The 12,381-nt window shown below is 43.8% G+C and overlaps 2 protein-coding genes across 2 annotated transcripts; both read right to left on the bottom strand.

The window, feature by feature from the left end:
• Window positions 1-7,088: 7,088 nt before the first annotated feature.
• Window positions 7,089-9,431, bottom strand: LOC308376495 (transmembrane protein 17A; the record flags this gene model as incomplete). The annotated part of the gene is made up of 4 exons (XM_080852852.1): window positions 7,089-7,415; window positions 8,666-8,779; window positions 8,885-8,988; window positions 9,305-9,431. 4 exons carry the CDS (start codon window positions 9,429-9,431, stop codon window positions 7,089-7,091), a joined length of 672 nt encoding a protein of 223 aa, XP_080708978.1.
• A 697-nt stretch (window positions 9,432-10,128) lies between these two features.
• On the bottom strand, window positions 10,129-12,381 carry selenoe (selenoprotein e; the record flags this gene model as incomplete). Its single annotated transcript, XM_080852860.1, has 4 exons — window positions 10,129-10,272; window positions 10,761-10,839; window positions 12,040-12,116; window positions 12,268-12,381. The coding sequence occupies 4 exons, from the start codon at window positions 12,379-12,381 to the stop codon at window positions 10,129-10,131; spliced, it is 414 nt and encodes a 137-aa protein (XP_080708986.1).

Below are 12,381 nucleotides of genomic sequence, written 5' to 3'. Positions count from 1 at the left end.
TGAGGGGAGAGCAGGCAAGCACAGGGGAAACAATGTGTTCGGTGAGATAGGGGCAGCCTGGCCCTTGCCTCTCCAAGCCTATTATTCACCCCTCTCCACCAATGAAAGGCAATTTCATGAGGCAAAGCCTTAAGGGCCAAGCCAACTAATGGGCTCCAAATCTCCAGAGGGAATTTCTTTTCATTTCTTTCTTTCTTTCTTTCTTTCTTTCTTTCTTTCTTTCTTTCTTTCTTTCTTTCCTTGTACACTTTTTTCTCTCCTTATATCCCCCTCTCCCAACTCCTCCTTTTTTTTTTTTTAAATACCGAGGTCCAAGAACTGAGCGTGCTAGGGGCTAGGGGGGATTGGGGGTTAGGGTCCCCCCTGATTGCCCTGACCTGATGTGCTTTTTAAGGAGTTTGAAGGGCAAACATTGGATAACAACAGCTTTAAAACCATGACAGTGGGCAGTAGCATACATGATCTGTCAAGCAGTCATACAAGAGTATCAGGTTACAGTAAATGTTGCAATGAATGATTCACTCTACAACCTGAAAATACAGAAAATGCTGATGATTGAATGATTATGAAACATCTGGAAAGGAATGATATAGTGGTCTCTCCTAGTCTTCCCGTTGTGTCTCCTGGGCTCTTTCTCTCAGCCTCCAAGGCCAAGTCCCAGTGCTATAATCTCCCATTTGAGAGGAGCCAGTGTCTGAGAAAATAGGACTAACCTAACTGAGAGGATGACTCATAGAAAGGTGGTCTTGGAGATCCAGTTAGATCATGCTCCTAAGAAATGTGTCCCCTTCCTCATTTAACCCATTGTTTTAAGGGTCTGAGAATATAAATGTTGAATATACCTATTGGATGTACTCAAAAGCTCTATTTAATCTCAAACTCCGCCCCACTTTAACCCTATCAGATGCAGAGAAGCTTGTCAACGCCTTTATCTCCTCAAGACTGGACTATTGTAATTCACTCTTCTATGGGATCACTGGCAAGAACATCCAGAAGCTGCAATACATCCAAAACAGCGCTGCCAGGATTCTGATGAAGGTCCGGAAATATGAGCACATAACACCAATATTACGCTCACTACACTGGCTCCCTGTCTCTTTCCGGATCGACTACAAAGTCCTTATAATAACCCATACTTGCATTACAGTAATGGACATGCACCTCCCTACCTGCAAGAATGAATTACTCCCCAAACCTCCACCTGCACCCTCAGGTCTTCAAACAGCTCGCTCCTCCGCGTCCCCAAAACCAAGCGTCGCACCATGGGCGACCGGGCCTTTTGCTCGGCAGCGCCACATTTATGGAACAGCCTCCCTGACCACCTAAGGGCAACGCAGACGCTGGATTCCTTTAAAGCTGGACTTAAAACTTTTTTATTCAGGAAGGCATTTCTGGCCTTGTGTTAAATCTTTTCTGTTATGCTTATGTTAATATTTAAATTTGTTTTTAATTTTATTGTATTATTATAGTTAATTTCTAATATGTAGGCACTCTGAGATTCTTTGGAATGAAAAGTGCGTTAAAAATCAAATTAATTATTATTATTATTATTATTATTATTATTATTATTATCTCCATGTATTGTCATTGATAGTCTGCTAAGATGTAACAGATGTGTATCTGAAACATTCTGAAAGTTATTCAGGCTACAGAAGCCTACCGTAACCTACCGTACAGAAGCCTACCGTAGGTCTATCCATTAGATGTGTCACCTTTGTCTACCAACTTAGTCTTATACTTTTTCCCCACTTTCTAATCTCCTGGGTCAGGTTGCTGTCCTCATCGCTAGAAAAATACTGCTCTGTAAGGCTGACTCACATTACCTACCATTTCCAGATCTCTCCAGCTGAGCCGAGAACACATAATGGAATGATTCCTGCACTTTAGTCACACAAGATCTGACCACTTTATCTCATCTCCAAACCAATTACGTGTGTCCAGTCCCCCCAGGCTGTCTTCATTCTGTGATTTGCAAATTCAGGGCAAAATCAGCATTTACCATTTTTTTTCGCTTTGCTTCTATGAGAAGGTGAAATCCTATGCAGCAAGCACATTAAAATAAACCACTTGTTTCTAAATGTGATTATAAGGCTCTAACATATAGAAAATGACTGTCTATAAAGTCAGTGTTTTACCTTTATCTTCTTCCGTTCTCTGTTGTAGCACCTTGTTAAGTGCCTGTAGTCGATTGGCCTACCATGTGGCGAGCGCCTCCCTTTGATAATTGACTACAGGCACTGACTCCACTGCGCGCATACACATATATCAACAATATATTGAATTGTTAATCATGACATAGAGTAGACTATTTAGTGATCCAAAATACAATGTTGCTAAGAAAGTAGCAATTTAGCCTGTCCAAACATAGTGTCACTTTTTAACCTACCTCGAATGGTAACAATAAATTGCAGTCATACTGTTTATCATACTATCAACAGGCATAAACTTACACCTGAACTACCCTCGTATGTGTGTGTCGTTACGTGCACTTTTATTTACCCAACTTATCCATGGCCCTAAGCTTGATCTTTAGATCCTCTCTGTTAAACTGTCTGATAACAATGGGACAGCACTTAATTATTACCTGCCCAATCGTCTGCATGTCTGAGCTACAACTTGTGCTGTGCCTTGCTGAAGTCACTGACAGCTGCCTAGGCAATGCCTAGGCAAGACTCCTGGATGACATGTGAATTGCGGGGTTATGAATTTATGGGTCGTGATGGCTGTCTGAGCGTACAAGATGTATGCATTAAAACTCACCTGTTTCTATTAATTGCAGTGTTAGAACATAACTCCACAACTCCACAACACAAACTTTTTTTTTTTCTCATGTCTTGTCATTTAGTTACATGCCCTGAGTCAATTGGCCTGACGCCACTGGTTGGATCTATAACGGTTATCTCATTAAAAGTTAAATGAACTAGGCCTACTCACACATCATGTTATTCTGACTTCTCTCTGTTGTGAAATTGTAAATAGTTTGAACGTGATATTAAACTTCAAGTGTTACTGCACCTTCAAAAAATGTTTTTGAGCTGTAAACTGAATAATATGACCAAACTGTGATGAAACACATCAATGCAGGTCTTAATATTGACACAATTCCCATCTTCATAAGAAGCAGCATTTAATATGTGTCTCAACACGCCATCTACTGTTTACAGTCATCCAAGAAACACCTTAGCAGAAAGGATTGAGGCAGAGGAGAGTTGCAAATGTACTTAGCTAGCTAGTTTGCTAGGTTAGCCGACCTATTACATTATTAATACCATATCTGAAAGAGTGATTCATTGTTATCATATTCAATCAAAGACAGTAATACTACAGCACACAATTAGGTTGGCCATCCGTTACTGTTTATTAAGCGAAAAGGTTTGTGGTGAGAGGTAAGGCCACACTCCCACTTGTGACACCAGAACTGTTCCTTTTGAGCTCCCATGACGAATGGGATTAATTACCAATGCTGCTCTGAAATCTCAAGTGTTAGCCCATTGCCCACTCCTCAGTATTTTTCAAAACGATGCAGTGAGTGGAGTAAAGGCATTTTTATACTTCTACGATTCTCTCCGATTTGGTCGTAGAGGGACACTTTGGCACGCCTTGGCACGCCTTGGTAACACCTTCACCCAGGTGTTGCCGCCCATCCGACCCGTCGGAGAGCCGTCGGAGAGCTGGTCGGAGACAAACGCTTTTTTCTAACTTTTCTTAAAGAGACGGAGAGAGTCGGAGACCCCCTTGGCTGTGATTGGCCAGTTTACGACATCATTTCCGGAATCACACATGTCAGGACCTCACATTTCCTGTTTTCTGTCAAAATGTTTTAGTACGACTTTGGTAAACTACAAAGCTGCACAGCATGCAGCATTAGGCTACCGTATTTTATATAAACCCTCGAAAAGTACATTTCTCCCGACCACTGTTGGTCTCTTGGCTGGTGGCTCGGTGTTGAAAGTGCCTTCTCCAACCAGCTTCAACTGACATCTAACGTAATTTGCTACGGAGTAATGCTGGCAGCATAATTACTTTGCATCTATTAAATAGGAAATGTATTTCATGTATGTGTAGAACCTATTTAGAATGACTGACTTTACATAAAACGGCAGTGAAAGACATTTGAGTCAAACATTACTTTTGCCTCAATGAGGGTGGCGTGTGAGAGCATAATCGGCACGACAACGTTGTACTTATTAGCAGCACACTTTTGAGAGTTATTGTGAATACGCTAACGCTTGATTTAGCGGAAAATCTAGTAAACGTACGTACCACCTGTCTCCTGTTCTGTTGTTGTTGTAGTTGTCGCTCAAATCGCTACAAGCACGTCCTCTGCTTATAACTCAAACTAGTCCAGCAGCTCCACCATCAACCATTGTCTGTTAGTTGTTAGTTCTCTTGTTGTGTTTCTGATATAACTATAACACTGCATGTGGATTTGTATGAAGACTGCAGTGGGTTTAATTTTCTGCCCCTTACTTCATAGTTCTACGGGTATTTCTGTTCGAAGTGTGCATGCTTTGTTTTATAGTGACGTTTCACGCTAACACTTTTGACAAGGGCAACCGTCTCGTTGCAGATTAAACACATCGGTTTTGTCCTGCCCACAAGCAGCACAAATGCATAGCCTACTTGTCAGTCCACTCTGTCTTAAATTCGAGAGTTTTGGAATCAACTTTTCGTGTGTGAAAGCCTGGCAGATGATCATTAGTAAGTGTGCTAATGTATGTGTTTTTCCAATATATTCATGGTTGAAATCGCAGTCCCACAACTGTATGTTGAGGTATGCATGTTCTTGCTGTGTGTGTGATATAACTATAACACTGCATGATGTATGATGAATACCGTGGGTTTATTTTTCTGGCCCTGTCCTCAGAGTTTGGGGGGTAATTTTGTTCGAAGTGTGCATGCTTTGTTTCATAGTGACACATTCACGTTACCACTTTTTGACAAGGGCAACCGTCTCGTGGCCAATGAGTGCATTGTCATAGCGTTGTAGTTATTCAAAGGTTACCCAGCGATCATTGCAGTATGAATGTGACAAAAATACCAAAGAAAATAAGAACGTATTCATTTTATTGGATCGTTTTATAATAGTTTCTGTATTGTATGTAAGATAAGCATATCGTTTTGTTATAAATAGCAATGTTTTTCACAAAAAAATGACCACCACGATGGAGATACATTTGCCTACTCAACTGAATATATAGCATTAGACATGTTAGTATTGACTGTGCTACATGTCTCCAAGGCCCATGTGACTGCACCTGCCCGACAGGTCTTGAAGCAGCATCCGTGTCATGTCAGTGATAGTTGGGAGGAAAAACAATCAATGACTTCCAATAAAGAGGTTATGTGGTAGCTACGGGCTCGACAAACAGTAGTTACCCCACCCAGCGGTCTGGCGTTGAATAGGTTGAATAGGCTTTAGGACGCATAGCCGTCGGAGTAGTATGTAAGCCCGACCAGTACGTTCAATTTTTTCTGAATCAACCGCCTGCCCCCGCCCGCCCATTTTTTTTTCGAGGACGGAGAGGGATGCAGAAGTATAAATTAGGCTTAAGGCCCTTTAGGCTCAGAGCTGAGGGTGGAGTTAGGCTCAGAGCTGAGGGTGGAGTTAGGCTCAGAGCTGAGGGTGGAGTTAGGCTCAGAGCTGAGGGTGGAGTTAGGCTCAGAGCTGGGGGTGGAGTTAGGCTCAGAGCTGGGGGTGGAGTTAGGATCAGAGCTGGAGTTAGGCACAGAGCTGAGGGTGGAGTTAGGATCAGAGCTGGAGTTAGGCTCAGAGCTGAGGGTGGAGTTAGGCTCAGAGCTGGAGTTAGGCTCAGAGCTGAGGGTGGAGTTAGGCTCAGAGCTGAGGGTGGAGTTAGGCTCAGAGCTGGAGTTAGGCTCAGAGCTGAGGGTGGAGTTAGGCTCAGAGCTGAGGGTGGAGTTAGGCTCAGAGCTGAGGGTGGAGTTAGGCTCAGAGCTGAGGGTGGAGTTAGGCTCAGAGCTGAGGGTGGAGTTAGGCTCAGAGCTGAGGGTGGAGTTAGGCTCAGAGCTGAGGGTGGAGTTAGGCTCAGAGCTGAGGGTGGAGTTAGGCTCAGAGCTGAGGGTGGAGTTAGGCTCAGAGCTGGGGGTGGAGTTAGGCTCAGAGCTGGGGGTGGAGTTGGCCTCAGAGCTGGAGTTAGGCACAGAGCTGGGGCTGAAGTTAAGCCTAATTTATGCTCAGAGGCTCAAGCGCAGGCGCAAGAGGCCCTTGCAAGCCCCAAGCGCGTCTTTTCACGTCTTGCGTGCGTCGGCTGATTTTTCTAGACTTGCGCCAAAATGTACACAAGATTAACACAAGCCTCGCAGCCTGCAAACAAACCAATTTCAATAAAATTCTAGTGTAGATGAAATAACCATATCAGTATGGTTGTGAATGTTCTCAGAAATGTGTGAAATCAGATTTGAGTGTTCTTGTGCCAGATAGATTCACATTTCACTGTTTGGCCGTGAGCATATTATGTAAATTGCACTCCGAACAAAAGTTAGGTGAAAAGTTTTCATAGTTATTACAATTATCATACATCAATGTTATAACATTTCAGCCAGTATGATGTCTAGGGGAATTACAATCTTTTTTCTTGATTGCAGAGCCAGTTTAGAAAGAATTTGGGATGTGGCCACCTATCTACTGTTTTTATGAGGATTTATGAGTGAATACAAAACCAGACCTTGTTTTACTCTTTACTATGCAAATATGTAGTACAAAAGGGTAGGAAATCATACTGCAGCTGACAAATCAGCAACAAGGGAATACATCTCAAATAAGTCCTTGACAAATTGTGGCATAGCAGCAGATACAACATTCAAGGATACACCCCTTTAGTGCCCCCAAGTGGAGAGACAACATGCTGGCACACTCCTCTCCATCCACTTCTACGAGCCCGATGGACCAAAATGTTGATTAGCATACCACAGTCATAGTGATGGCATGTCTCTCCCAGGGGAGGCATTAATCTCTTAACGAGGTAATTAATCTTTTAGATGGCATTTTTATCCCCCTGTAATCGACCCTCTAAGCCCCATCATCACTTCGTCTGGTTGTTCCCTGATGGCCATTTAGCGTTTGCCGCTCAGTGGGGCAGCATGTCGTTGACCGTGGGCATGGGCAGCACGCTCCTGCCATAGTAGGAGGTGGCAAAGGCGTGGGCCATGTCCATGGGGTGCAGGCTCTCGACCTCGGCGAACTGGCGCAGGTGAAACTGCAGCGTGAGCTTGCGGCTCATGTCGCGCAGCGCAAGGAAGGAGGCCAGCGTCTCGGTCAGCACGAAGAGCAGGTAGATGGCGTGCACGGCCCGCTCCAGGGGGGCGATGAGGATGCCCTCGTCTGTCACGAAGAACAGCAGGATGGGCAGCTGGAAGAAGAAGGTGAGGAGCCAGAAGCCGGCCAGCTCTGGCACCTGATGAAAGAGGAGTTGGAGATAAGCAGCGAGGGAGAGATAGGAGAGAGGGAGAGAGGGAGAGAGGGAGAGAGAGAGGGAGAGATAGGAGAGAGGGAGAGAGAGAGAGGAGAAAGAGGAGAGAGGGAGAGAGAGAGGGAGAGAGGAGAAAGAGGAGAGAGGGAGAGATAGGAGAGAGGGAGAGAGAGAGAAAGAGGAGAGAGGGAGAGAGGGAGAGAGAGAGGGAGAGATAGGAGAGAGGGAGAGAGAGAGGGAGAGAGAGGAGAAAGAGGAGAGAGGGAGAGAGGGAGAGAGAGAGGGAGAGATAGGAGAGAGGGAGAGAGAGAGGGAGAGAGAGGAGAGTGGAGGAGATAGAGAGAGGGAGAAAGAGGAGAGAGGGAGAAAGAGGAGAGAGAGGAGAGTGGAGGAGATAGAGAGAGGGAGAGAGAGGAGGAGAGAGGAAAAGAGAGGTAGAGAGAGTAGAGAGGAGAGAGGGAAAAGGGAGAGGAAAGAGGGAGAGAGGAAAATAGAGGGAGAGAGGGAAATAGAGAGAGATAGGAGAGAGGGAGAGAGAGGATGAGCAAGGGAAAGAGAGGAGAGAGGAGCGAGGGAGAGAGAAGAAAGAGGAGGAGAGAGGGAGAGAGATGAGAGAGGGAGAGAAAGGAAAGGAGAGGGGGAGATAGGAGAGAAGGAGAGAGGAAGAGAAAAGAAGGAGAGGGAGAGAGAGGAGAGAGGGAGAGAGATGAGAGAGGGAGCGAGGAAGAGAGAAGAGGGAGAGAAAGGAGCGAGGAAGAGAGAGGAGAGAAAGGAGTGAGGATGAGAGGGAGCAAGGAAGAGAGAAAAGAGAGAAAGAGGAGCAAGGGCTCCCCTCAGTGGTCAAAACAACTCAGTAGAAGGAAATGGCACAGATGTGGGCGCACATATGGGTTCTCACATACACCCTAACGAGCACACACTGCAGCGCGCACACACACACACACACACACACACACACTCATCACATGTAGACACACACACTCACCACATGTAGACACACACACACACACACACACACACACACACACACACACACACATATACTTAGGCTCCAGAACACCCAGATATTCACAGGCAGACAAGCTTATACACTCATACATTCACATCACTTTCACATACAAAAAAGTATCAGTATCCCATTTCTAACACGTAAGCTTAGGGGCTGTGAATATAACCACACAGGCCACTGCTGCTGCATATGTTCTTTACTGTATGTTTTCATAATTAACACTTACCTTTTCTTCTAGGTTGCCAACATAACCCAGGTAGATTCTCATGATCTCGAAGATTGTCAGAAGAACCACGCCTGTCACGAGAAGACACTGGTAGTAGGCTGGCAACAGAGAAAACTGTGGAGCAGAAATCAAATTAAATGAGAATTGAATAAAGGTCAGTTCTATCCTAACAGCTATCAATCAATTCCATATTGACCACATTATCAATCACTCACTCACCTTTAACTCCAGCATGACCACCTCTGAGGTCCACCAGAAGGGAAAGAAATACATATTGAAGTACATCAACATCTGCAGAGGTAAATGGGCCACCACCTCATTGTCTGAAAATGAAGTCGGAGAATATACATAGATGAGTTTGAGTATGGAACTGAATATTACAACATCAAATACAAATCTGTATAAATGAAACACCTGTCTGACTAAACAAAATAATCTTTTATATTTTGTAATTGTTCAAAGAGCACAGAAATACCTGCTATACTATAGAATGGCTGGCTTTGATTTTGACATTGGTAGCTCACTGACAGAGGTACACACTTTGTTTAAGTTTGTTATTTGTGACTGTGTGTCTACAATGTGCAGGCACAGTATCTACTGGTGTGCTTAGCAGAGATTATACAGAGGGTGCACTCGTACCTGCTTTGTCACTGTTGTCCCTGAAATCGTAGCTATCTCTGGTCCTGTTGTTGGCAAACACAGAGCCACTGAGGTTGGCCAGGCCCAGGCGTATGTTCCTGGGTAAGGGCGTATAGAAGACCGGCATGATGACCCTGGCTCAGCCACCATGCCTTGCTAACTGCTGGGTTGTGAGCGGGAGCAGGCACGTTGTTATTTTCTTGGCTGCAGGACTGACGGGATTAGAGGTGGACAGCTCGGCTAACCAGATTAAATCAGAGCAGGCAGTCTGACAGGGGGGATTAACCAGCGCTCACCGCCAGGCTCTCCATCCCTCCTGCCTCATTTCAGCTCTGATGAGTCAGCATCGAAGTTTTATTACTGTGTGCTTATTTCTTTTAGTGAGCTGTATTTGAGTGACCTCAATGAGCATCAAGGAGTTAACATTTGTTTTTCATCAGGTTCCCAATTTGGTTTAGAATTATTCAGATTTAAGGAATAGTGTTATAGTGCTACTATACTCTCTCGTTTATTCTTTCACTTGCCAGTCCTTCATATAACAAGGCTGCCATTCCACGCAATATCCTTTTTTGCTCTTAATTTTATTTAACCTTGGATGTTATTTTTATTGCTTATTTTAGATCACATCCATTTTCAATATGAATCACATCACACAATCATATTTTTTACACATTTATTTATCACATGTGGTACCGAGTAGTTCAGCAATGTCCAGGTACAGCATGCTTGATTCATCGGTGTCAAGAACTGGCTTGTTGTGAAGCCTTTGGATCTTGAACGTCATTGTTAGCAGTGCAGTGGCAAAGCTTGACCACTAGGTGTCATCACAGTTCATCTCGCGGTCCTCTGAGAGGGAAGTTCTGGAATTCTTCAGGAACTTCCTCTCCCTTCTCCGACCTCTTGTAGAAGCCCAGAGAATCCAGCAATTTTTCGATATCAGCTACCTTCATCTCTTTCACTGGAACTGTCTGTCAAGATAGCATTAATATTCAGACAAAAGTGTTAACATTTGGTTATGGTCATTTTGATTAGCTTAGGCCACCAGCACCTTGAATCTCTGCATCAGAGCAGCTCCAGAGAAATAGAATCCATCATGACCCGGCAGTTTCCGATATACACGGTAGGCTTGTTTTTAAAACAGCTCGGAACGAAATGATACACATTGACTACACAAAACGTCTCACAAAGGTAAACTACCACCAGAGTAGCATACATTTTGTGTTCAGAGCAAGGCAGTATAACACAAGAACCTGTGCAAACTAAGTCCAATGGGCCTGTAATGAATGTGAAGCTAGCCACAGGATTGATTCGTTTCTTACTATCTGCAACTCTGTGCCAGTAAGTCAGGTTCAAAATGCAGCGTGTGTCTTTATCTCATGAAACATTAAAATGGAGTTAAAAAGAAAAGTGCTGTAGGCATGAGATGAAGAAGGGAAATAAAGTAAGACTACCTTACCTTGACAACCTCGTCTTTATCATTGTAGAAAATTAATTTGGGTTTTTTGTCCTCTCCTGAATCGTACTCCAGGTTATGACTAAAGTAGGAAGGTCAAGGAAGATTTGGAAGAAAAGGAAAAAAATGGCCTGGCTTTGGTAGCACACAAGAATAGTATAAAATGCAAGGTTCTTCGCAATTTTCTGGCACCAGCTGGTGTTCTGGTACAGTACCTCTGTTGCAAAAACAGTTGGGCCTTGAAATTCTGATGCAGCTTTTTGTAACTTATTATTTATGATATCCGCTGCGTGCAGGCAGTCATAGAGTTTGTCAGATAGCGTTTGTCAAAGTTTACTTTTTCTTCTTTTTCTACCTCTCTTATGCATTTGGACTTCACCAATTCACATGAAACTTGGTATGGTTGTAGCTCCACATGACTGATACAGAATAGAAGGTGTGCATTTCCCTTGGTGCTAGTGCATCGTGAAGTGGGGTAGGATCTAAACATTGTAAATAAATGGCAAGTACAGTTATACAATGAAGTTTGTACTGTTCCTTAAATGTATATTTCACAAAATACTCAAATTTAGCACAATAATACATCCCTTATAAAGTAGCACTCATCCTCATATTCGCTAGACGCAAAACCACAGAAGATAATCAACAGGTACTGCTTCACACGCTGCTGTACTGCCACCACACACACTTAAGTTCCTTACATTTATAATAATAAGATGTACATCAAACTTTTTGTCTATTATTGCCACAAACATAATATTTCGAGATTCAACAACCTTTTCTTGGAACAGAAAATATCTTGTTATTTCACTTAATTCTTGCTCATTATTTCACTTCATGCAGTGCTATACCGTATGTCTACTTACATGAATGAAAACACCCTATGCTCACCATAGGACCATAGTAAAGGCTTGGAAGCAGAGAGGATAAATAATATCAGTTAGCAGTAACAGTATGAGGCTCAGATGAAACTTCTCAATAAGAAAGACTAGTTCAAAAATCCTATCTTCACCTACAAACAGATTGTGTTTGAATAGATTATCTTTGTTATTAGAGAGCGAGGCCAGAGAATTGAAGGCCTCTGCCCAGATTGAGCGTTTTAAACATTTTAAAATGTTTATTTTTTCAGTGTAGCACTGCAAGAGGCTTAACATGACATGGCACATTTTGTAAAATGCTTAATGCTACCTGCCCCCTGGCTCCAAGCTCTCAAAATGATATGTGGTAATTACAGGCAACATATGCTCATAACTCTTATCCGGTCGCTTTCTAATAAGGATACTACAAGGCCCAGCGCTCCATGAGGAATTTGTAGAGCTCAGGCATTTTCTTGATGGCTCATCCGACTACACTGGGAGCCTGGAGGGGGGGGGGGGGGGGGGAAGGGCAGACAAATTGAGAGTAGATTAGTGTGCTCAGGTAACGGCATTGTGCAGATGGGGGTAAAAAAGTGCAACCCCAGTACAACACCCCGGGGTCCCTGTCATATTAGTCTGCGCCGCTGGCTTACCATCAGTTTCCCCCTGGCTATGACATGCTCTTCCCCCGCCGACGTTTCAGAGGAGTTCTCTGCCCCCGTCCTGGTGGAGCACAGGAGGAGTCCAACCAGCAGAGTGGCCCACAT

This window comes from Sprattus sprattus, assembly GCF_963457725.1.
Source record: "Sprattus sprattus genome assembly, chromosome: 15".
Taxonomy (NCBI): Eukaryota; Metazoa; Chordata; class Actinopteri; order Clupeiformes; family Clupeidae; genus Sprattus; species Sprattus sprattus.
The sequence above is the reverse complement of the archived record's forward strand: the minus strand, read 5'-3'. Positions and strand labels throughout refer to the sequence as shown.